The 25365-nt window shown below is 38.9% G+C and overlaps 1 protein-coding gene, 1 long non-coding RNA gene and 3 pseudogenes across 2 annotated transcripts; 2 read left to right on the top strand and 3 right to left on the bottom strand.

Annotated features, from left to right (window-relative positions):
• LOC149224866 (putative pentatricopeptide repeat-containing protein At3g13770, mitochondrial pseudogene) lies at positions 1-2156 on the bottom strand (annotated as a pseudogene).
• Positions 2157-6184: 4028 nt separating this feature from the next.
• Positions 6185-8215, bottom strand: LOC149224867 (pentatricopeptide repeat-containing protein At2g13600 pseudogene; annotated as a pseudogene).
• An 8914-nt stretch (positions 8216-17129) lies between these two features.
• LOC149224868 (pentatricopeptide repeat-containing protein At2g13600 pseudogene) lies at positions 17130-18975 on the bottom strand (annotated as a pseudogene).
• Positions 18976-19428: 453 nt separating this feature from the next.
• Positions 19429-21615, top strand: LOC149224869 (uncharacterized). The gene is made up of 4 exons (XM_089388301.1): positions 19429-19446; positions 20291-20535; positions 20650-20818; positions 21081-21615. The coding sequence occupies exons 1-4, from the start codon at positions 19429-19431 to the stop codon at positions 21411-21413; spliced, it is 765 nt and encodes a 254-aa protein (XP_089244427.1). The 3' UTR covers positions 21414-21615.
• A 304-nt stretch (positions 21616-21919) lies between these two features.
• LOC149224870 (uncharacterized) lies at positions 21920-23099 on the top strand. Its single transcript, XR_016249109.1, has 3 exons — positions 21920-22068; positions 22268-22376; positions 22569-23099. It is a non-coding gene; the product is annotated as an uncharacterized LOC149224870 (long non-coding RNA).
• Positions 23100-25365: the final 2266 nt, after the last annotated feature.

The raw sequence follows: 25365 nt of genomic DNA on the forward strand, positions 1-25365 counted from the left end.
TTACCAATAATCCCCACATGAACATAACCCATAATTAAAATGATGGAATCGGTTAGTATCTCTTAGAATAATTTTCCTAACAGTAATTTTGGAAACAAATTTGAAAGCCGTATGACAATCACCACAGACTTGGAGGTTTTTCACAATCCGAATAGGTGTTCCAGGGAGTGTACTGATAAGACCGAATGTGATGGCTAGCCTTTCACTATGATAGCAAAGTTTCTTTTCCTTGAGCTCCTCCTCAAAATCATGCAGTACGAAATTTGTGTCAGGTACATATCCTGTTTCCTTCATCTTCATTACCAATCTCTCTACCATTGCATAAATTTCTTTTGATTGGGGACGTGATGTGTCTTCTGCAACAAACTTATGGACCTTATTTTTCACTTCTATCCAGCTGCATCTTGCATCCTTTTTTATTCCTTTGTCCTTCATCATTTTCCTCACATTTGCAGCATCATCCCACCTAGCGGCTGCAGCATATACATTTGAGAGTAGCACATATGTCGAAGCATTTTCTGGATCCCGCAGAATGAGGTGTTCTGCTGCACGCTCCTCCAGCTCCACATTGCCATGAATTCTGCAGGCACCAACCAATGCTTTCCATACCACAGCATCAGGTTCAATGGGCATGCCATCGACCATGGCTACTGCATCATGGATGCGCCCATCATGACCCAAAAGGTCAATCAAGCAGGCATAGTGGTCAGCTTTTGATGGGATATTGTATTCCAGTCTCATAATGTCAACATAATGGCATCCTTCATCCTCTAGACCTGCATGATTGCACGTAGAGAGAATACCCAGGAAAGTGATTTCATCCGGCTTCACCTTTGAATCTAACATCAGGTTGACGAGTTGGAGAGCCTCCTTGGCATTTCCATTCTGGCCATATCCAACAATCATTGTATTCCATGAAATCAAGTCTTTACTAGCTATATTGTCAAACATTCGAGTTGCCTGGTCTATATTCCCACATTTGGCATACACAGAGACAAGGGAATTTCCTACAGTCAGGAATGATTCATATCCAGTTCCAATTACATGGGCGTGGAGCTGCATGCCCGCTTCTAGAACAACCATGTTGGCACAAGCACTCAGTGCACTTGAAAAGGTGAAAAGGTTTGGCTTAACATCACTCTGTAGCATTTTAAGGAATGATTTGATAGCTTCTTCCGCATACCCATTTTGCACATACCCTCCAATCATTGCATTCCAAGAAACAACATCCCATTCACACATTATGTTAAACATTTTTCGTGCATTCCTTACGAGTCCACATTTCGCATACCTGTCCACAATAGCATTCCCGATGTTGGGATCCATTTGAAATCCAGTTACGATGATCTGAGCATGAACCTTCTTGCCCTGCATCACGTCTGCCAAACTCCCACAAGCAATAAGGGCACTGAAAAACACTATGCGGTCCTGTCTTATCCCTGCTTGTTGCATGTCACAAAATAATTTCAGGGCTTCCTTACCGAACTAGTTCTGGGCATAACCCACCATCAACGTAGTCATGAAATTGTATTTCATTGAGGCATTTTGTCAAACACCTGACGTGCATCCTCTAAAGTCCCGCATTTTGCATATAAATCAACAAGGGCACTCCCAACAAAGACACTAGCCTCAAAGCCAGTCCTAACAGCATGGCCATGCACTTGTTTTCCTTCATATAAGGACTGAAGGCTAGCACACGTACTGAGTGTACTGGCGAAAGTAAACTGATTCGCCTTACAGCCATCCTGCCGCATCTGGAAGAAATGTTTGAGGGCCTCCTCGCTCTTCCCATTCTGGTCATTGCCCGATATCAGAGAAGTCCATGACACCACATCTCGTTTCAGCATTTTGTCAAACAGTTGGTGCGCATTCTCTAAATCGCCGACTCTGGTATATCCTGCGATCAAGCTGTTCCAAGATGAGACATCTCGTTCACGCATTTTGTCAAACACGTAGCCTGCATCCTCAACACTACCGCATTTGACATACATGTCGATTAGGTGATTCCCCAGAAACAGACTGGCTATGGAACCGTTTGTAATCAAGTGGGCGTGGGTTTTCCTGACCTCTGCAAGGGAGTTCGGATTCATGGACCCCTGCAGCATGCAGGCATAAGTTGAAAAAGTAAAGTGTGTGGGTTTCTCCATCAACGTCATCATTGCTATCATCCATTGCTACAACTTGCTACTGATTGCTCGTCCTAAAAACTTCACCAGATGTTAAACAATCTTAGGACTAAGCTGTTTTCTGAGTTCAATCCCTACCTCTCGTTCGCTGATGTCTACCTCCATGTGTCAAACAGTTGATGGAAGAAAACTTGAAAGATGTTTTTACAAATAAAATGCATCATATAATTATTAATATGTTTAAAATGTAACCATTTAAAAAGGAAAAAACCTACTCCACTAGGTAGTAAATTTTGTAACAAAATTGCCATATAAGCTCATAAATGGTCAAAGCGCAAATAACATGAGCAAGATAAAGGTCATTTCCCTTGCATAGATGATTAGCACATGGTAGCATCACACCGGTTCACAAACCAATCCAGCTAGAATTTCCATTGGATTCTAACTTGGAGGCAAGACCAACATTTCCCTTTTAAATTCATTCGCACTATGCTTGCATTTGCATTATTATGTCCCCAAATTAAGTTTGATTTCTAACATACCTAGAGAGACTAGGAGAGGAACACCCATTGCCTTGTTGTAGACTAAGAGTCTAGATTCCTCAATCAAGGACATGTTAGTACCTTTACCCATTGAAGTAGTAAACTTTTACACCATCCTCCAATCCTCTATCATTTTAATTGAAAAACCTTTAATTTCATCCTTTAGAGTAATTGTCTATGTCCAATCCCTCATTTGCTATTGGTATAGATACGTTCTAGATTATGGATTCACAATCCTTATCCTCCTATCTCTTTTCACCTTTACAAACTGAGAACCATGCTGGCTTTTAGCCCTTTAGTACACATATACTTAGGAAAGATTTTAATGGATGGTCTTCTAGCGAGTGCTCAATTTTATGACCCCTTACACATTGTTCCAAAAATAACATGTGCATTTGACATTTAGAAACACTTTGAACACATCCCTATGAAAGCATTGTTCACAAATCCCACTGAGTTAAGCCCCTTTCTTTTTATGTGGCATGGGTATCTTTTCCTTGCTATAAAGCTTCTAGATGAGTACAGGCCTTACAAAAACATCCATTGGTAGGTTTGCTATAGGAGCAATCATGGATTTAACAATAAAAAAAACATGATTTTAACTAGCTTTGATTTTGACAGTAAGAGGAACATGATTTCTAAGTCATTGATGCAATAAATAAGTTTGAAGCCTACTACACATCTTCAACCATATTCTTCAAGATGGTTGCAAAAGGGCACAAAATTGTAGTTCACACACCTATGTAAGTTCAAGTTATGCATTTCAAGCTAGTTCATTGAAGAGTTAGAGTGTAACATTGTGACATTGGATATTTGTGAAGTTGTCATTGGTAGGCTTTATATGAGGGACATATTTGTCATTTTCCTATGAATTATGGTTGGTGAATGAAGGAAATCCCGATCTCATCAACAATTATAAAGGTAATAAGACCATTTCTTTTATTTTTGCTAAACAAGCCAAGAGGTTGATTAACATCACTAAGAAGTCCTTGATTTTGATTGCCAGATCCAAAGCCTGGAAACTTGGAATGGAAAAAGACGAGGATGGTGAGATCATTGCAGAACAATAGGGAGACTTCAATCAAATTTTAAGCAAGTAGAAAGTTGCTTTTTTAGAACCAAATGGGTTGCCTCTTAAGAGGCCAATTGAGCATGAGATTTAGTGGCTACAAAAGTTGCCTTTGCCAAATCTTGGCTTGTACTAAACTTGTGTCTTGGAGAGTGAGGAGATGAAGAAGTGGATTTAGAGATGTTGAAGCATGGGGTTGTTACACCTAGTATGTTCCCTTATGGATCTCCAATTTTGTTGGTTCCATGGAAGGATGGGACTTTGGAAATTTGTTTTGATTTTAGACACCACAACAATATCACCATCCAGAATCAATATCCTTTATAAACGATCATTGGCTTGCTATACCAAATGCAAGGAGAAAAGTATCTATCAAAGTTGGATCTTAAATTTGGATATCATCATGGGATAATTAAAAGGAGGACACTTGTAAGACAATTCTTAAGAGCAACTAGAAGTTGTTCGGGAGGTTACGAGCATCATTTGGGCTTAGTACTGCACCAATCACATTCACGAGAATAATGAGTGAAATTCCTGGACACTTCATTGATCCTTTTGAAGATATGTAATTGAAGGATATATTTGTCTACAATAAGACTTGGGTGGAGCACTTAGGTGATATGAGGCAAGAGTATATTCTTGAGGACAAAAGGTCATAATAGAATATGAAGAAGTTGTGAATATTTTTAGACGGTTACTATTCTTGGATTCATTGTTGGTTGAGATCAACTCAGGATAGGTCAAGCAAAAGTGCACACCATTCGAAAATAGCCAAGGCTCCTGAATCATATAGAATAAGAAGTTGTGTAGTTGCTTTTCAGTATTAATTATGTAAAATTCTTTCAAATATTTTCAGTGATCATTACACCACTACATACATCGATTGAAACATACAACAAATTTCCTTGGACAAACCAACATAGGGTTCCCATCCTTTTGTAGATATAAATATTCATCTTAGATGGAAGATGAATACGAGGATTGATGAAAGAGATATCTAGCCCTTTCTACTTCCGCCATAAGTAATATATATACTTTTGTGCACCGTCTTAGTCTTTTTCTGCAATCTATACCATGTTATTGGTTACCAATTGTCATGCACATCTGGGAAAGGACAACACAACTCTAGTAGGACATATTCTTTTTAATTAGGAACTGCAATATCTATTAATAACATGGTCAAAGCTACAACACTTTTACCTGGGATCAATTTTTGGTTATAAAAGATTTCAAGGAGAAGAGCATAATAGGAGATTTGTCCTTGATTAGAAATACTTTCACGCTGAATTATATGACTGTCAACCTCATACTTGCTAATTCTCTATAAGAAACTAGATCCTAATTAAGGAATTTTCCAAACTTATTTTCTAAATCATGTTCCAGATGCTCCAATCAAAATGGAAATTCCCTTGGCAAAAGAGTGATATCACCCAATGCAAGATGCCTCGTTGAACAATAGTCCCATTGTGTATTATAGAGGACCCAGGTGACTAGCACACCACATGGGCAGTTATCTATGACTGGTCACATGGAAAAGAGAATCACCTAAAGCTATTGAAGCTATACTCACCAGCTTATTCACTCTTGTTGCAGAAATTTCAAATTTTGGTTATGCCTGGATATCTTTATGCATTTTCGGCATCATCACTCCTCTGTAATTGACAGGGAGAACCGGTTGTTCTAATCAAGGTCTGAAACATACAAACACAGTGCAGTAAGATATATAACTTTCACTTAGAAATAACGAATGATAACCTTTTAGCTGTTGTATTTGTCCACAATCCCGTTGCCCATCTCACTTCTTTGACTTCCCTCTCATCTCTGTTATCTGCTTTAAAATCCACCTTCAAAATGGAGTCTCATTTTGAACACTACAAGCCAGCGTAGGGTTAACCAAATTAAAATTAAAACCTAAGAGTACAAGTATTCTTTCCGAACTACTCTTCTCTATTGTAGGACCTCATTTTCTCATAAGAACGATAAAAATATCAAAACGTTGATGAAATCTTTTGATAAAACCTCCTCGCAACCCTTGATCTCTACACTCAAAGGAATTTTATTTTAAACTAAAAATTTATTTGCAGTTTACTGCATTGATTTTAGAGACAGAAACTATATTTTTGTTCTGTTGTTTCTATTATATTTTCAAGACCAAAGATGTAGTATTAAAAAAATAAAGGGAACTCCAGTACTAAGACAAGGCCTTGACAAATATGAAACATTTTCTTTTATATTTTGTTGTTAGAATTACCAAGATTCCCTAGATTAACAGAACCCAACATCAAAATGATGGAAGCAGTTAGTATCCCTTGTTAAAATTACCAATAATCCCCACACGAACATAACCAATCATTAAAATGATGGAATCGGTTAGTATCTCTTAGAATAATTTTCCTAACAGTAATTTTGGAAACAAATTTGAAAGCCGTATGACAATCCCCACAGACTCAGAGGTTTTTCACAATTCGAATAGGTGTTCCAATGAGTGTGCTGATAAGACCGAATGCGATGGCTAGCCTTTCACTATGATAGAAAAGTTTCTTTTCCTTGAGCTCCTCCTCAAAATCATGCAGTACGAAATTTGTGTCGGGCACATATCCTTCTTCCTTCATCTGCATTACCAATCCCTCTACCATTGCATAAATTTATTTTGATTGGGGATGCGATGTGTCTTCTGCAACAAACGTATGGACCTTATTTTTTCACTTCAATCCAGCTCCATCCTGCATCCTTTTTTATCCCTCCGTCCTTCATCATTTTCCTCACCTTTGCAGCATCATCCCACCTACCGGCTGCAACATATACATTTGAGAGCAGCACATATGTCAAAGCATTTTCTGGATCCCGCAGAATGAGGTGTTCTGCTACACTCTCCCCCATCTCCACGTTGCCATGAATTCTGCAGGAACCAAGCAACGCTTTCCATACCACAGCATCAGGTTCAATGGGCATGCCATCGACCATGGCTATTGCATCATGGATGCGCCCAGCACGACCCAGAAGGTCAATCAAGCAGGCATAGTGGTCAGCTTTTGTTGGGATATTGTATTCCAGTCTCATAATGTCAAAATAATGGCATCCTTCATCCACTAGACCTGCATGATTGCACGCAGAGAGAATACCCAAGAAAGTGATTTCATCCGGCTTCACCTTTGAATTTAACATTAATTTGACGAGTTGGAGAGCCTCCTTGGCATTTCCATTCTGACCATATCCAACAATCATTGTATTCCATGAAATCAAGTCTTTACTAGCTATATTGTCAAACATTCGAGTTGCCTCGTCTATATTCCCACATTTGGCATACACAGAGACAAGGGCATTTCCTACAGTTAGAAATGATTCATATCCAGTTTCAATTACATGGGCGTGGAGCTGCATGCCCACTTCTAGAACAACCATGTTGGCACAAGCACTCAGTGCACTTGAAAAGGTGAAAAGGTTCGGCTTAACATCACTCTGTAGCATTTTAAGGAATAATTTGATAGCTTCTTCCGCATACCAATTTTGCACATACCCTCCAATCATTGCAGTCCAAGAAACAACATCCCATTCACACATTATGTTAAACATTTGTCGTGCATTCCTTATGAGTCCACATTTCGCATACATGTCCACAATAGCATTTTGATGCTGGGATCCATTTGAAATCCAGTTACGATGATCTGAGCATGAACCTTCTTGCTCTACATCACGTCTGCAAAACTCCCACAAGCAATAAGGGCACTAACAAACGCAATGCGGTCCTGTCTTATGCCTGCTTCTTGCATGTCACAAAATAATTTCAGGGCTTCCTTACTGTACTAGTTATGGGCATAACCCACCATCAAAGTAGTCCATGAAACTGTATTTCGTTGAGGCATTTTATCAAACATCTGACGTGCATCCTCTAAAGTCCTTCATTTTGCATTTAAATCAACAAGGGCACTCCCAACAAAGACACTAGCCTCAAAACCAATCCTAACAGCATGGCCATGCACCTGTTTCCCTTCATATAAGGACTGAAGGCTAGCACACGTACTGAGTGTGTTGGCGAAAGTAAACTGATTCGGCTTACAGCCAGCCTGCCGCATCTGGAAGAAAAGTTTTAGGGCCTCCTCGCTCTGCCCATTCTGGTCATAGCCCGATATCGGAGAAGTCCATGATACCACATTTCGTTTCAACATTTTGTCAAACAATTGGCGCGCATTCTCTAAATCGCCGATTCTAGTATATCCTGCGATCAAGCTGTTCCAAGACGAGACATCTCATTCACGCATTTTGTCAAACACGTAGCCTGCATCCTCAACACTACCGCATTTGACATACATGTGGATCAGGTGATTCCCTAGAAACAGACCAGCTATGGAACCGTTTGTAATCAAGTGGGCGTTGGTTTGCCTGACCTCTGCAAGGGAGTTTGGATTCATGAAGCCCTGCAGCATGCGGACATAAGTTGTAAAAGTAAAGTGAGTGAGTTTCTCCATCAAATTCGTCATTGCTATCATCCATTTCTACAATTTTCTATTGATTGCTCGTCCTAAAAACTTCATCAGCTGTTAAACAAACTTAGGACTAAGCTGTTTTGTGAGTTCGATCCCTACCTCTCGTTCCCTGATGTCTGCCTCCATGTGTCAAACAGTTGATGGAAGAAAACTTGAAAGATGTTTTTACAAATAAAATGCATCATATAATTATTAATATGTTTAAAATGTAACCATTTAAAAAGGAAAAAACCTACTCCACTAGGTAGTAAATTTTGTAACAAAACTGCCATATAAGCTCATAAATGGTCAAAGTGCAAATAACATGAGCAAGATAAAGGTCATTTCCCTTGCATAGATGATTAACACATGGTAGCATCACATTGGTTCACAAACCAATCCAGCTAGAATTTCCATTGGATTCTAACTTGGAGGCAAGACCAACCTTTCCCTTTTAAATTCATTCGCACTACGCTTGCATTTGCGTTATGATGTCCCCAAATTAAGTTTGATTTCTAACATACCTAGAGGGATCAGGAGAGGAACACCCATTGCCTTGTTGTCTACTAAGAGTCTAGATTCCTCAATCAAGGACATGTTAGTACCTTTACCCATTGAAGTAGTAAACTTTTACACCATCCTCCAATCCTCTATCATTTTAATTGAAAAACCTTTAATTTCATCCTTTAGAGTAATTGTCTATGTCCAATCCCTCATTTGCTATTGGTATAGATAAGTTCTAAATTATGGATTCACAATCCTTATCCTCCTATCTCCTTTCACCTTTACAAACTGCGCTTTTAGCCCTTTAGTAACCATATACTCAGGAAAGATTTTAATGGATGGTCTTCTAGCGAGTGCTCAATTTTATGACCCCTTACCCATTGTTCCAAAAATAACATGTGCATTTGACATGTAGAAAGACTTTGAACACATCCCTATGAAAGAATTGTTCACAAATCCCGCTTAGTTAAGCCCCTTTCTTTTTATGTGGCATGGGTATCTTTTCCTTGCTACAAAGCTTCTAGATGAGTACATGCCTTACAAAAACATCCATTGGTAGGTTTACTATAGGAGCAATCATGGATTTAACAATAATAAAAACATGATTTTAACTAGCTTTGATTTTGACAGTAAGAGGAACATGATTTCTAAGTCATTGATGCAATAAATAAGTTTGAAGCCCACTACACATCTTCAACCATATTCTTCAAGGTGGTTGCAAAAGGGTACAAAGTTGTAGTTCACACACCTATGTAAGTTCAAGTTATGTATTTCAAGCTAGTTCAATAAAAAGTTAGAGTGTAACATTGTAACATTGGATATTTGTGAAGTTGTCATTGGTAGGCTATATATAAGGGACATATTTGTTATTTTCCTATGAATTATGGTTGGTGAATGAAGGAAATCCCTATCTCATCAACAAATATAAAGGTAATAAGACCATTTCTTTTATTTTTGCTAAACAAGCCAAGAGGTTGATTAACATCACTAAGAAGTCCGTGATGTTGATTGCCAGATCCAAAGCCTGGTAACCTAGCATGGAAAAAGACGAGGATGGTGAGATCATTGCAGAACAATAGGGAGACTTGAATCAAATTTTAAGCAAGTAGAAAGTTGCTTTTGTAGAACCAAATGGGTTGCCTCTTAAGAGGCCAATTGAGCATGAGATTTAGTGGCTACAAAAGTTGCCTTTGCCAAATCTTGGCTTGTAGTAAACTTATGTCTTGGAGAGTGAGGAGATGAAGAAGTGGATTTAGAGATGTTGAAGCATGGGGTTGTTACACCTAGTATGTTCCCTTATGGATCTCAGATTTTGTTGGTTCCACGGAAGGATGGGACTTTGGAAATTTGTTTTGATTTTAGACACCACAACAATATCACCATCCAAAATCAATATCCTTTATAAATGATCGTTGGCTTGCTATACCAAATGCAAGGAGAAAAGTATCTATCAAAGTTGGATCTTAAATTTGGATATCATCATGGGATAATTAAAAGGAGGACACTTGTAAGACAATTCTTAAGAGCAACTAGAAGTTGTTCAGGAGGTTACGAGCATCATTTGGGATTAGTACTGCACCAATTACATTCACAAGAATAATGAGTGAAATTCCTAGACACTTCATTGATCCTTTTGAAGATATTCGGGTCCGGGCACTTCGGGGCTTTCCTTCACTGAGGGGGACCAGAAACCACCCCTGTTTCTTGATTTGGCCTCCGATTTTGCCAGTTTGTGCCAATGCGCGTTACCATGGGCCAACGGTCTGCGCGCTCGACCGAGGGTCCTCGTTGCTCCGCTCTGGCCACAACTGCAACTGTTACGAGGATTCCTTCTAATAGCTTTGATTTTTCTAGGACTTGAATCTTTTAGCATAATTTGAAACAGTCATGAAAACTTAGAGAGTGTTTTAGGATCCAATTCGGATCACAGCCTTCCCACTGAAAAAGCTTTTGGACCACCAAAAGTTGGTTTTCTTTTAAGCATCAATCAAGTGAGGGTATTGCTTCCTCGCTTGCTCAATTTCTATCCATTTTGCACTGCTGGGCTTCGAACCTTTGAGTCCAATCCTGAGGTATTCAACATCCCCTCTGTGCGTAGTTCTTACCTTCCTGTCCAGAACTATATCTTCCTGCAATTCATTAAGATATTCAGGCAACAGATCATCAATAGAAGGTAATTGACTCTGCTCTTCGGGATCTTCAATTAATGAAGGTTCAAATAGTCTCAAGTTGTCTGCATTAACAACTGAGTAGATGTGCATGTAAGTTGGTAGATCAAGGCGAAAAGCATTCTCACCAATTTTCTCAAGTATCTTGAAAGGTCCATACCTTATTGGCTTCAGCTTCTTACCTTCACCTTGCATTCTGTCTTTGCTGATATACAGCCAGACTTGATCACCAACTTGGAAACTATGCTCCATCCGATGCTTGTCATGCCTTGCCTTGTACTTGGCTTGGCTCTTTTCCAGCTGTTCCTGTACTGCCTAGTGAATCTCTTGGATTTGTTCAATGAACTTGGTTGCCTTGTCCACATCACTGTGTCCATCAACTGCTATGTCTTTACCAAAGACAAAATCCAAGGGAGACCTTGGTGTGAAACCAAAACAAGTCTCGAAAGGAGATTTGTGTAGAAGAATGTTTAGCTCGGTTGTAAGCATGCTGCACATAACATAAATGTTCATCCCAAAGTTTGGGATGCTTGCTGCAATAGCCTCTGAGCAACTGGATCACTGTCCTATTGACCACTTCTGTTTGTGGATGAAAAGATGTTTTTCTTCAACCTGGTGTCCATTAATTCCCACAAACTTGACCAAAATTTCCCAACAAATCGGGTATCTCGATCAGATATTATGGAAGTGGGTAATCCAAAATGAACCCATACATGTTGAAAGAACAACTTTGCAGTTTTTTCAGCTGTAATCTGTTTGTTACAAGGTATTAAAATACACATTTTGTTGAACATATCCACAACAACATATAAATAGTCATGACCTTTCCTAGATTTAGGCAGTCCTCCAACAAAGTCCATGGAAACACTTTCCCAAGGATGAGAAGGAACTGGTAGTGGAGTGTACAAGCCTAGTTTTCTATTGTTGGGCTTGCTTTTAGCACACATGGTACACCCTCTTACATATCTAGAAACCGTCTCATTCATTTTTGGCCAATAAAAAAATCTTTGCAGTTGTGCAACTGTTTTACTTACACCAAAGTGACCTGATATTAGAGAAGTGTGTGCTTCTCGAATTATCTTTACTCTTTCAGTTTTTGGAATGAATAGCTTCCCAAAATGATACAAGAGTTGGTCCTTAACATGATAATCCAATTCTTCTACTCGTTTGCCTTGACTTAAAGTTGCATATACATCTTTAAAATCTATATCTTGAGCATATTGTTCAATGTAGCTCTCATGCAATACTGAATTATGCTTAAGTATAGTAGATGCATTTATAATTGGTATGGAAAACATATCTGCAACTTTATTGTGTATGCCCTTTTTATATTTGATGACTAAATGAAACTGTTGTAGAAAACCCATCCATCTATAGTGTCTTGATTGCTGCGACTTAGTTTGGGAGTGTAGATATTGAAGTGGTTGATGATCAGTATGTATAACTGTCTCTTTGCCCATTAAGTAATGTGTCCACTTTTTCACACTCTGTACCAATGCATACAATTCTTTATCATATGTGGGATAGTTAACTACTGTAGAATTAAATGTCTCAAAATGATAACATATGGGTTTACCGTGCTGCATCAACACTGCTCCCATGGCATAGTCACTGGCATCTGTTTCAATCTCAAATGATCTTTGAAGATCAGGCAGTGCTAGTATTGGTGTTGTACTAATCTTTTCTTTCAAGGTGTCAAAGGCTTTCTATTGTTTGCCTCCCCACTGAAACACCTTGTTCAATCCTGTTAAAGCATGTAAGGGAGTTGCAATTAAGGAAAAGTTAAAAATAAACTTCTCCAATATTGTGCTGCTCCTAAGAAGCTTCTAACTTCTGTAGCAGATTTGGGTTTAGGCCAGTTTACAATAACTACAACCTTAGAGGGATCTATCTTCAATTCACCACTCCCTACTATATGTCCCAAATAATTCAAATATGTTTTGCCAAATTCACATTTTGAGAGTTTAACATAAAGATTTTCTCTTTTCAAAACATCTAGAGTCTGATTAACATGCTTTAAATGTTCTTCCCACGTTTTGCTGAACATAAGAATGTCATCCAGATATAAAATAACAAAATCATTAAGAAAAGGTCTGAGTACATCATTCATTACTCTCATGAAAGTAGCAGGAGCATTAGTTAAGCCAAAAGGCATAACTAGCCACTCATACAATCCCTGCTTTGTTTTGAAAGCAGGCTTCCATGCATCTTGCTCTGCAACTCTAACCTGATGATAGCCACTATGCAAGTCTAACTTGGAAGAATAAACAACTTCTTTCAACTGATCTAATAGATCATCTATGTGAGGAAGGGGATAATGATTTTTTATCGTTATCTTATTCAGTGCTCGGTAATCAATGCACATTCTCCATGAGCCATCTTTCTTTCTCACCAAAACAATTGGAGACCCACATGGTGATGTGCTAGGTCTGATGAACCCCTTCTCGAGCAGCTCCTGTACCTACTTCTTGATTTCTGCATTCTCTAAAGCGGACAACCTTTTATACCTGTGGCTGCGATTGTTGCTTCATCTCCTGAGTTTAACCCCAAATCCTTTTGAATAGCTGCAACAGTCTTCTTCTTCTTGCCCTCGAACTTCTTAGGTTTCAGCTTCGGATGCAGAATCCAACAGTGTTCATCATCATGCCCATCCTTCTTATAGTGAGTGCATGAAGACTTGCTTTTCTATATTGTGTTTGTCTTCCTCTCTTTCCATTTCTGTTTTCTTTTCTCCTTATTTTTGCTTGCAGTGGGTTTGGATGATCCCCCAACTTCTGGGTTCCCATTCTTACCTCTTGCTTCTATATGCGTAGCCTGAACGGATGCCTCATCTATACTAGTGGGATTAAACATGAGGATAGTGTGCCTCATGTAGCTGTGTAGACCACCTATATATTTCAACAGAGTCTCAGGTGAGTCTAAAGAAATTCCTAGAATCAAAGCTTTTTTCCTAAATTCTTGGGTGTAACCTTGTACACTTTGCCCTTTTAGTTGCCGAAGAGTTTGCCAGCTCATCATGGCTTGTTGCATGTAAGCTAGTGGATAGAATTGCTTTTTAATTGCAAAAACAAATTCACTCCAGACAGAAAGTATCTTACCATGTTTCTTCATGTCAGCTTATGTCCTGCCTTCCCACCATACCAAGGCAGTGCCTCCAAGGCGTAGGCTGGCCAGCTGAATCTTACTCTTGTCTGAGTCAATGCTCTGCACTCTACAATAAACATCAATCTCTCTAATCCAATTATCCAGCTTCTCTGCATTCAACTCTCCATCATATATTGGTAAAACAAATTTAACATCTAATTTAATCAAAGATGTTTTCTTTTTATTTTTAGGGCTATTAGGAGGCGTGAGAAATTTTTCTTCTTTCCCTTTGCCTTTTGAGTGGTCATGGAGGAGAGATTCTTCTACTCCTTTCTCTTGTTTGGAGTTTGATGAATCTCCGTCTCTATTTTTCTTAAATTCCCTATACATTTCCTCCACCATCGATCTCATGGTCATGAAACTATCAATGAACTGGGGGTCTGATTCCAAGGGATTTTCTTCTGACATTTTCCTCCTAGAATAGACTCTTCCAATTTTCGGGTTAGTTTCAGCCAACTCTCCTTCTCCTAATTTAAGCTTTGATCTAGTTAGCATTCAACAACAAGATCCAACACAAGCTTGTCTAACCTTAGTAACCTAGAGCTCTGATACCACTTGGTCTAGAATTTATCCAGGACAAAGAATTAAAGGTATTACAGACTTATGTGCATGGATGTGCCTATGTTACCTTATGCAATGGATTGATAAGATTGCAAAATACACAGACATTGAGGCAATTAGAGAAAACATAACAGGAAAACATGTAAGACAACAAGTTTAATAAGGAGTTCACCCAATGCTCCTGGGCTACGTCTCTTGGTCCAGCTCTTAGTGGTGGCCTCTCTATTATGTTTTAAGCAGGTTTTTTACAACAGTGAGCTCAATTCGAGTCTCACTAAACAGATAAAAGTCAATAGGAATGGAGTGCACAAACTCTCCTTACTGAAATTCGACCTCTGATGGTCACAGTAGTATGACAGGCCTATGCCGAGGAGTTTGCTTGAACCTCTCAAGCCTTCTATGGAGTACATAGACTCTCTGACTCTCTCTGGCTCTGTCTGGCTCGATGCTGCCTTCAGGTCAGCTTGGCTTCTACTCTCTATTTTCTACTCTTAGCTATTTGCCTTCTTGTGTTGTTTTTTTTTGCTTCTGTCAGGTCATGGCTTTAAAGCCAGTCTGTTCTTTTGACTATTCGTTTCCGCTTCCCGGCCTTCTGGTTTCCTTACCTCTGTCCATTCAAATTCCTCTGCTCTGCGTCATCATTACTAGGTAACGCCTCGCAGGGAGGTGGCCACCTATTTCCTAACGAACTAGGTGTCAGATTCCTTGAATCATTTTTGAATGGTCATTAATTTCGTTTGCTTCAAGATCGCCCGCGAAACATGAATCGTTTGCCAACTCATCATCCACGTCGGACTTCAAATCCCCTGTCATCTTGCTTTTTGACTTGTCAAATCCAGTCAATCATCGGGATGCATCTCCGCCGTCGATCTGGGCCCCCCAGATCCTATGGTCGTCCTTCATATCAGGCAGACAAGTTGCACGATGTTTACTCGTCTGATGCGGGTGGTTTTCTCTCTCATCCGCCGAACGCGTGTCGCTCGATGTGTGGCATCAGGCAAGACTCAGTCAAAACTGCTTACCACCTTGAGGCCTTCCGATATCCTGCCGGTTTGTGGAATCCCGCGCTATGGAACCGAATGCGTTACTTTTCCAAATTTTATAGCAATTTTGGGTCTGGGCGCTTCGGGGCTTTCCTTCACTGAGGCGGACGCCTTGCAATACATGATTAGCGCTTTAGTGCTAATTGCGTATCAGAAACCACCCCCGTTTCTTGATTTGACCTCCAGTTTTGCCAGTTTGCGCCAGCGCACGTTACCATGGGCCAACGGTCTGCGCGCTCGACCGAGGGTCCTCGTTGCTCTGCTCTGGCCATAACTGCAACTATTACAAGGATTCCTTCTGCTAGCTTTGATTTTTCTAGGACTTGAATCTTTTAGCATAATTTGAAACAGTCATGAAAACTTAGAGATTGTTTTAGGATCCAATTCGGATCACTATGACTGGTCACTTGGAAAAGAGAATCACCTAAAACTATTGAAGCTACATTCACCAGCTTATTCACTATTGTTGCATAAATTTCAAATTTTGGTTATCACTGGATATCTTTATGCATTTTCAACATCATCACTCCTCTGTAATTGACAGTGAGAACCAGTTGTTCTAATCAAGGTTTGAAACATACAGACACAGTGCCGAAAGATATATAACTTTCACTTAGAAATAACGAATGATAACCTTTTAGCTTTTGTATTTGTCCACAATCCCGTTGCCTATCTCACTTCTTTGACTTCCCTCCCATCTCTGTTATCTGCTTTAAAATACACCTTCAAAATGGAGTCTCATTTTAAACACTACAAGCCAATGTAGGGTTAACCAAATTAAAATTAAAACCTAAGAGAACAAGTATTCTTTCCGAACTACTCTGCTCCATTGTAGGACCTCGTTTTCTCATAAGAACGATGAAAAAATATCAAAACATTGATGAAATATTTTGATAAAACCTCCTCGCAACCCTTGATCTCTACACTCAAAGGAATTTTCTTTTAAACTAAAAATTTATTTGCAGTTTACTGCATTGATTCTAGAGACATAAACTATATTTTTGTTTTGTTGTTTCTGTTATATTTTCATGACCAAAGATGTAGTATTAAAAAAATAAAGGGAATGCCAGTACTAAGACAAGGCCTCGACAAATATGAAACATTTTCTTTTATATTTTTTTGTTAGAATTACCAAGAGTCCCTACATGAACAAAACCCAACATCAAAATGATGGAAGCAGTTAGTATCCCTTGTTAAAATTACTAATAATCCCCACATGAACATAACCCATCATTAAAATGATGGAATCGGTTAGTATCTCTTAGAATAATTTTCCTAACAGTAATTTGGAAACAAATTTGAAAGCCATATGACAATCACCACAGACTCGGAGGTTTTTCACGATTCGAATAGGTGTTCCAGGGAGTGTGTTGATAAGACCGAATGTGATGGCTAGCCTTTCACTGTGATAGCAAAGTTTCTTTTCCTTGAGCTCCTCCTCAAAATCATGTAGTACGAAATTTGTGTCAGGCACATATCCTGCTTCCTTCATCTGCATTACCAATCTCTTTACATTGCATAAATTTCTTTTGATTGGGGATGAGATGTGTCTTCTGCAACAAACGTATGGACCTTATTTTTCACTTCAATCCAGCTGCATCCTGCATCCTTTTTTATTCCTCTGTCCTTCATCATTTTCCTCACCTTTGCAGCATCATCCCACCTACCGGCTACAGCATATACATTTGAGAGCAGCAAATATGTCGAAGCATTTTCTGGATCCCGCAGAATGAGGTGTTCTGCTGCAAGCTCCCCCAGCTCCACATTGCCATGAATTCTACAGGGACCAAGCAATGTCTTCCATACCATAGCATCAGGTTCAATGGGCATGCCATCGACCATGGCTATTGCATCATGGATGCGCCCAGCACGACCTAGAAGGTCAATCAAGCAGGCATAGTGGTCATCTTTTGCTGGGATATTGTATTCCAATCTCATAATGTCAAAATAATGGCATCCTTCATCCACTAGACCTACATGATTGCACGTAGAGAGAATACCCAGGAAAGTGATTTCATCCAGCTTCACCTTTGAATCTAACATTAGGTTGACGAGTTGGAGAGCCTCCTTGGCATTTCCATTATGGCCAAATCCAACAATCATTGTATTCCATGAAATCAAGTCTTTACTAGCTATATTGTCAAACATTTGAGTTGCCTCGTCTATATTCCCACATTTGGCATACACAGAGACAAGGGAATTTCCTATAGTTAGGAATGATTCATATCCAGTTCCAATTACATGGGCATGGAGCTGCATGCCCACTTCTACAACAGCCATGTTGGTACAAGCACTCAGTGCACTTGAAAAGGTGAAAGGGTCGTCTTAACATCACTCTATAGCATTTTAAGGAATAATTTGATAGCTTCTTCCGCATACCCATTTTGCACATACCCTCCAATCATTGCAGTCCAAGAAACAACACCCCATTCACACATTATGTTAAACATTTGTCGTACATCCCTTATGAGTCCACATTTCGCATACATGTCCACAATAGCATTCCCGATGTTGGGATCCATTTGAAATCCAGTTACGATGATCTGAGCATGAACCTTCTTGCCCTGCATCACGTTTGCCGAACTCCCACAAGCAATAAGGGCACTGACAAACGCTATGCGGTCCTGTCTTATGCCTGCTTGTTGCATGTCACAAAATAATTTCAGGGCTTCCTTACCGAACTGGTTCTGGGAATAACCCACATCAAAGTAGTCCATGAAACTGTATTTCGTTAAGGCATTTTGTCAAATACTTGACGTGCATCCTCTAAAGTCCCGCATTTTGCATCTAAATCAACAAGGGCACTCCCAACAAAGACACAAACCTCAAAACCAGTCCTAACAACATGGCCATGCACCTGTTTCCCTTCATATAAGGACTGAAGGCTGGCACACGTACTGAGTGTGCTGGCGAAAGTAAACTAATTCGGCTTACAACGAGCCTGCTGTATCTGGAAGAAAAGTTTGAGGGCCTCCTCGCTCTGCCCATTTTGGTCATAGCCCGATATCAGAGAAGTCCATGACACCACATCTCGTTTCAGCGTTTTGTCAAACAATTGGCACGCATTCTCTAAATTGCGGACTCTGGTATATCCTGCGATCAAGCTGTTCCAAGACGAGACATCTCGTTCACGCATTTTTTCAAACACGTAGCTTGCATCCTCAACACTACCGCTTTTGGCATACATGTCGATCAAGTGATTCCCCAAAAATAAACCGGCTATGGAACCGTTTGTAATCAAATGAGCGTGGGTTTGCCTAACCTTTGCAAGGGAGTTCGGATTCATGGAGCCCTGCAGCATGCGGACATAAGTTGTAAAAGTAAAGTGGGTGAGTTTCTCCATCAACGTCGTCATTGCTATAGCTTGCTACTGACTGCTCGTCCTAAAAACTTCATCAGTTGTTAACAATCTTAGGACTAAGTTGTTTTGTGAATTCAATCCCTACCTCTCGTTCCTTGATGTCTGCCTCCATGTGTCAAACAGTTGATGGAAGACAACTTGAAATATGTTTTTACAAATAAAATGCATCATATAATTAGGCTGATAGGCCTTCTTTTAAATCAGTTTAGTAGTCTACACTTTGATTCTCTGATTGACATCTGGCATATGGTCTGATTAACATTTGGCATTTGGTCTTGGTCTGGCATATGGTTTTGGTTTGATTGACATCTGTTCTCTGACATCTGGCTAAATATCTCAGACTATTTCTCCCTCACCAAAACCGCTTTCTGATTTCTACTCTTCCACGATGATCTGCTTTCTGCTTTCTGCTCTTCCACTGCTCTTCCACGACCTGCTGCCATAACAATGGCAGCGGTTTCTGCTGTGCATGACCTGCCTTGCTACCATAACAATGAATCTATCTCTCAGTTGTTCAGTGCTCATTCACTATTTTGCTATACCCTGTTTACAGCTCGGTTGTTCTGTTCAGAAGTTGTTCATTCAATGATCAGATTTCAGTGGTTGTTCTGTTCAAAGTTCAATGGTTCAGTGCTCAAAGTTCAGTGAGTTGTTCCTTTAGTGCTCAAGAGACCAGAGAAGGAGGGCTAAAGCCCTTTAGGTAACATCTTGGGTTGTCACTATGAGATTCTAATTGCCTCAGGTTCCTTGCCCTGTTTAATTATGACTACCAATGATATAAGCATCAATAAAGGGCTCATAAGATTCAATGAGGATCACACAAAAAAATTTATGCTGCAACATGTGCTAGAAGACAGTTTTTCCACTCCCTTTTCCAATTTCAACCAAGTTTTGAAGTCGTGGCTCCAATAGCTGTCAAATTCCTGTCAATATCCAGCCAGGAAAGTTCACTTTTTTTTTTCATTTTCACTCAAAGTATTAAGAAAAGCATACCCCGACACCACAAAAGGCAGTCTTTCTTTGGCTTGACATATTTTCAACCTTACTGGTGAACCAACTCCAGGTTGAAAGGAAATATTGTTGACTGTCCATGCGTGTTTTATCAGTAGGGGTTATTGTTGTAATTTGACCTGTTTATAGATCAGTACGCTTATAGGATTGATATCGTACAAATTGAATCAGTAGTTATTTAACTTCGTAATTCTAGATGTTTTGGGTTTGTGATGTAAATCTTCTTTGGTTTTGCCCAATAAGTTAAGTGGTTGGTTGATATCCCGGTTCATCTGCTGACAAGGCATTCATGAAATAGAGATACTCTACAGAATTGGACGTTATTGGATTACTCATTCTAATAATACTAACCCGGCACTTTCCTCCGCCTAATGGTTTCTCTTTTCATTGTAACATAGCTGGAGATTGGTTACAAGGACCCTACATTTACTATCTTTACAGCACGTATGGTTTCGGCAAAGGAGATATTGGAAGACTCTTCATTGCAGGCTTCGGGTCATCTATGTTATTTGGCACGATTGTGGGATCTTTAGTTGATAAACAGTAAGATATTAACACTCCGTATGGTTTGTAGTTGTGCACTTGTATTGTGGCAATTACTGAGAACAAAAATAACTAATAAAATAGATCTGTTCTAATATGTTGTTCTATCTGTAGGGGTCGGAAGAGGGCTTGTATAACATATTGCATAACGTATATATTGAGTTGTATTACAAAGCATTCTCCTGAGTACAAAATATTGATGATTGGCCGTATTCTTGGAGGCATTGCCACATCTCTTCTATTTTCAGCTTTTGAATCATGGCTTGTTGCTGAACATTTCAAGGTAATGAATATATCCATCTTGCACAGAAAGTTGGGGTAGTTTTTGCATGTTTACATCACGTGCATGCAGCAATACTGAAAGACCTGGTGTATTTAGAATTATTTTGCATAGCATGTAGTTTCTCTCTCTCATTAATGTGATGTTGGAGTTGGCCTGAAATCTGAAGACAATTTTTACCTTCTGTAGAAAGAAAGATAGGAAAAATTAGCAAAGCATATGCTAAGATATTCTGGTCACTTGAGGTTTTTGTTGTTTCTTGCAGAGGAGTTTTGATCCACAATGGTTATCATTCACCTTTTCAAAGGCAATATTCCTTGGCAATGGTCTTGTAGCCATTCTCTCTGGGTTGTTTGCCAATACCCTTGCTGAAACTCTAGGCTTTGGTCCAGTTTCTCCGTTTGATGCTACAGCATGCTTCTTAGCTATAGGGATGGCCATTCTCTTCTCCACCTGGATAGAGAACTATGGAGATCCTTCGGAGAATAAGGATCTACTTACTCAATTCAAGGGTGCTGCCACAACTATTGCTTCAGGTAAGTGTTTAAACTCTGTCATCTCCAAATATCTTGCCTTCTTTGAACTATACGTCAGATAGACAGATGATGGTAGAGCTTTTCCTTATGTTTAGTCTTGACAACTATGTTGCTCATTTTGGCGAGTAGATGAGAAGATTGCATTGCTGGGAGCTATACAGTCCTTATTTGAAGGTTCAATGTACACATTTGTATTTCTTTGGACACCTGCTCTGAGCCCAAATGAACAGGATATTCCTCATGGGTTCATATTTGCAACATTTATGTTGTCTTCAATGCTGGGAAGTTCCCTTGCCTCTAGACTCCTGGCCTGCCAAGCAGTCAAGGCGGAGAGCTACATGCAGATTGTATTCCTTCTTGTTGCAGGATCCTTCCTCCTTCCTCTCATAACTACTGTATGTCTTAGCTTTACTATGCCTTTGTGTCTTCTGATAAAATTTATTTATATGAAACATCAGCATACTGTGGATTTGAGGACATTTTGTGTGCTTGCTATGAGCAATTCCTTTTAGAGACCAGCACAGAAAAAGGTGGAACCATTACACCAGGAGGGCGTCTCCAGCTCCTTGGTTTCTTGTGTTTGAGGCTTGTGTGGGAATTTTCTGGCCCTCTATTATGAAAATGCTATCACAATACATTCCTGAGGAGTCTAGGAGCACAATTATGAACTTCTTCCGGATACCTTTGAACATATTTGTCTGTGTTGTGCTTTACAATGTAAGGCCACAAGACCTTCTAATCTCATTTTATAATATGGATGTCATGAGCAGGAGCATTGTATTGTATATAAACGAGGATTAACAAGTCTTATTAACTAAGGAACTTTTTGTTTTGGAATGTTTTATGGAATTTTTTGGAAACCATTTAAAAGTTTTGAAATCACTCAAACTTTTCTTTCTTTTCTTCTTTATGAAAGGTCAATGCCTTCCCAATCACAATCATGTTTGGTATGTGTGCCATCTTCCTCTTCATGGCATCAGTTCTCCAAAGGCGGCTCATGGTTGTTGCAGAGAGTCACAAGACAAGTAAGTCTTACAAACTTCTGTCAAGTAACTGATTTTAAGCTGAGTCACAAGTCAAGTAAGATGCACACACTTCTTTGTCATGTAACTGATGTTAGGTCTGTGGAAAGTGTTGGCTTTTTATTTTTCTATGATTTTGAGCTTCTTTCTAGGTTTTTTATCAACGTGTTCATACAGTTCCCTTCTTATTTGCAGAATCTCTAGATACTTGGGGTGTAACCAAGGAGCGGGATACAGAGGCAGAGCCCCTCAATCTCTGAAATGAAGAAGTTTTGGAGAAGGTAACTTGAAATATTTGCATGGGTTGTGAAAAGAGTCATCGACAATTCCCTTGCAAAAATTGTATTCTTGGGCTGGCCCATGAACTGTTTCTGCTAAATCATTTTGTCACATAAAATAATAGGCATTTTATTCATCTATTGGAGAAGGTAAAGAACTTATTCATTGTAGAACTTCAGTTGGAGATATTAATGTTTTTTGTCTAACCGATTAAGATCCCTCGGTAGACAATTATTATAAGGTGTAATTTTGTTGTGGAATTTTATTTTTCAACAGTCCTGAACCCTAGCTGGTCAGAGGACAAGTGGTATACTAACTAGGCTTTATTTCAACCAATTGTTATCTAGGTAAGGTAAATTATCTGCACGCTCCTTTTTGCTCAGCAGTTTGGTGTAGAGCCAAGAGCTCTGTTTGTAACTCCAACGATTTATTAATTAACTCACCACGGTCCACTAGGTGTGTGAAAAGTTCTGTTAGTGTATTGCACATTTGAATTACTTGTTTATTTTTAATACTTGGCTTTTGTTATTTCTTGCACTTTTAAATATTGGGGACTGATAAATGCTAGCAAGATTGGAATAGCAAATGTTGGCTGGTGTTTTAGGCTTGACTTTCATGCAAATTATCAATATTGTGTGGAGGAATTCCATGTTCCATGCTTAATGACATAAATGAGACACTTTCTTGGAACTTTTGAACTTGGAAGTTTCATCAATCTAGTGGAAAATATAGCAGTGCCAATAAATTTTCATCACCTGTTGTTATATGACCTCACAAAACTACAAGGCACTTGGTTTTGTGGAATGTGTAGAAATTAGAAGGCAGAAGCTTAGATTGGCAATCCCATGGGAACTGTTGCAAGTGGTTTATCAGTGTAAGGAAAATGCGGTGGCTGTGATCAACTATTCAGTACTTGTGGCCTTGAACAGAAAGACAATCAGTTATATGGAATGTGAAGAGATAGAAAGCACAATAGCAATTTGGTGAGATACATGAAACCCATGACACAGGCTAACTAGGAATCCATCTTGCATTTCCCCACATATTGAGAAACTCTGCCAATGTATCATAATGATTTGAAACTCAAACTATTATACTGTTTTTTACCACATTAGTTTTTTAATTGCTGCATGTTCGAGGTAGCTATATATACAATATACAATTATTTTCACAAACATAAATTTGTGTTGGTTTACATTTCTGGTAAGTCGATAAAAAACTGTGAACATGGTTGTCCATAACTTGCAGGGGATTGTTTGGTTTGTGAAGAAGGTGAACAGGGTCATAATCAATAAATTTTCAGTGCAAGAATGTTTGTGAACTTATAGATATATAATTTCAGAGCAAAGTATCAAGCAAAATACACGCTTTTAAGGCATACATGGTAGGTTTTGCAAAATGTGTAGATATCTTCTTCCCAATATAAATATATAAAAGGGGAAAACTTCTGTCCATCAAATGTGGATTTTGGCCTCTTTTTGCGCTATGGTTGCTGGAGGTGTTATTCCTACTTGTGTTTTTCTGTTGCTCTTGATTTGCTTTGCTTTTATTATTTTCTTGATGTCCAATCCCAAGATGATGTCCCGGAACCTTCCCTTCTACACATTATCCTGCTTCAATGAAGTAAATATGAAGTTACATGCTCTCATTTCATATCCAGAACTAAAATGTGCTGAGATATGTGATTAGCCACAACATTTTGTTGCAACATGAAATGCCCACAGCTTCCGACCTAATGAACACTACAGTGATCTCAGACACCCTTCCAAGTCATGGAGTGTTTTGGAGCATATTCTTTTTGGTTAACTTTTCACTCAAATGCAAATCGTGGATTTTCACCAACTGAACATGCAACTATTCTTCAAGGAATCCTGCAGCTGGTTGCAACTTCATTATACTTGGTACTTGCATTTGACTGTCTCCTGCTGCTTTTAAGTAGCAAGGTCCCATGGTTGAATTATATGTGATACCCCACAACATTTTGTTGTAAGAAGAAGTGTCCAAAGCTCCGTACCTAATGGACCATCACAATGATTTCCCAAGTCCTATTATGTTCTTAATTGTCTTTGGCATTTTGTTCTGTGGTAAGCTCTCTGCTGGCTTTATTTGTGATGGTTGTCTATGCAATCTTCATTCCTTTCTTCAGTAAAAGATGCAACTATCCTTCATGGACTGTCTTGTATTGCTGGTTGTAAACCTTATAACAGATGATTTCTTATGACTAAATGATCATTCTTAGTTTATTCAGAAATAATTAGATCCTGTTTACTCTTTAGTTTTCCTTTATTTATAATAGATATAATACAAATAATAACAATAATAAATAAATAAAATAAATTGAAGGATTATGATAAATAAATAATAAATTATATATAAATAAATAATAAATACTTGTTTGATCTGCACATTTGCAATCATATGATACAATTGTTTTATCTCTGCAAATACGATTGTATGTTCATAAAATCAGAAAAGACGAGTATTCTGATGCACACACTTTCATAAACTTTTCTTCTGGTTATTGAACTCCTCACTACTAACGTTTTGAATATATCATCTTTTTGTAAGGCTTGCTTTAATGTTTTTTCACATATTTAAATAGTCTGGAATAATAAGCATTTAAAAGTTTAAAGTAGAGATTTGAGCTTCTGTGCCTTGATTTTAGCATGATCTCTCTCTCTATATATATATGTCTGAACTTTTGTAGTTATGA

Source organism: Pinus tabuliformis, chromosome Q (genome assembly GCF_031772625.1).
Source record: "Pinus tabuliformis cultivar Carrire ecotype Pingquan chromosome Q, CPIR1, whole genome shotgun sequence".
Lineage (NCBI taxonomy): Eukaryota > Viridiplantae > Streptophyta > Pinopsida > Pinales > Pinaceae > Pinus > Pinus tabuliformis.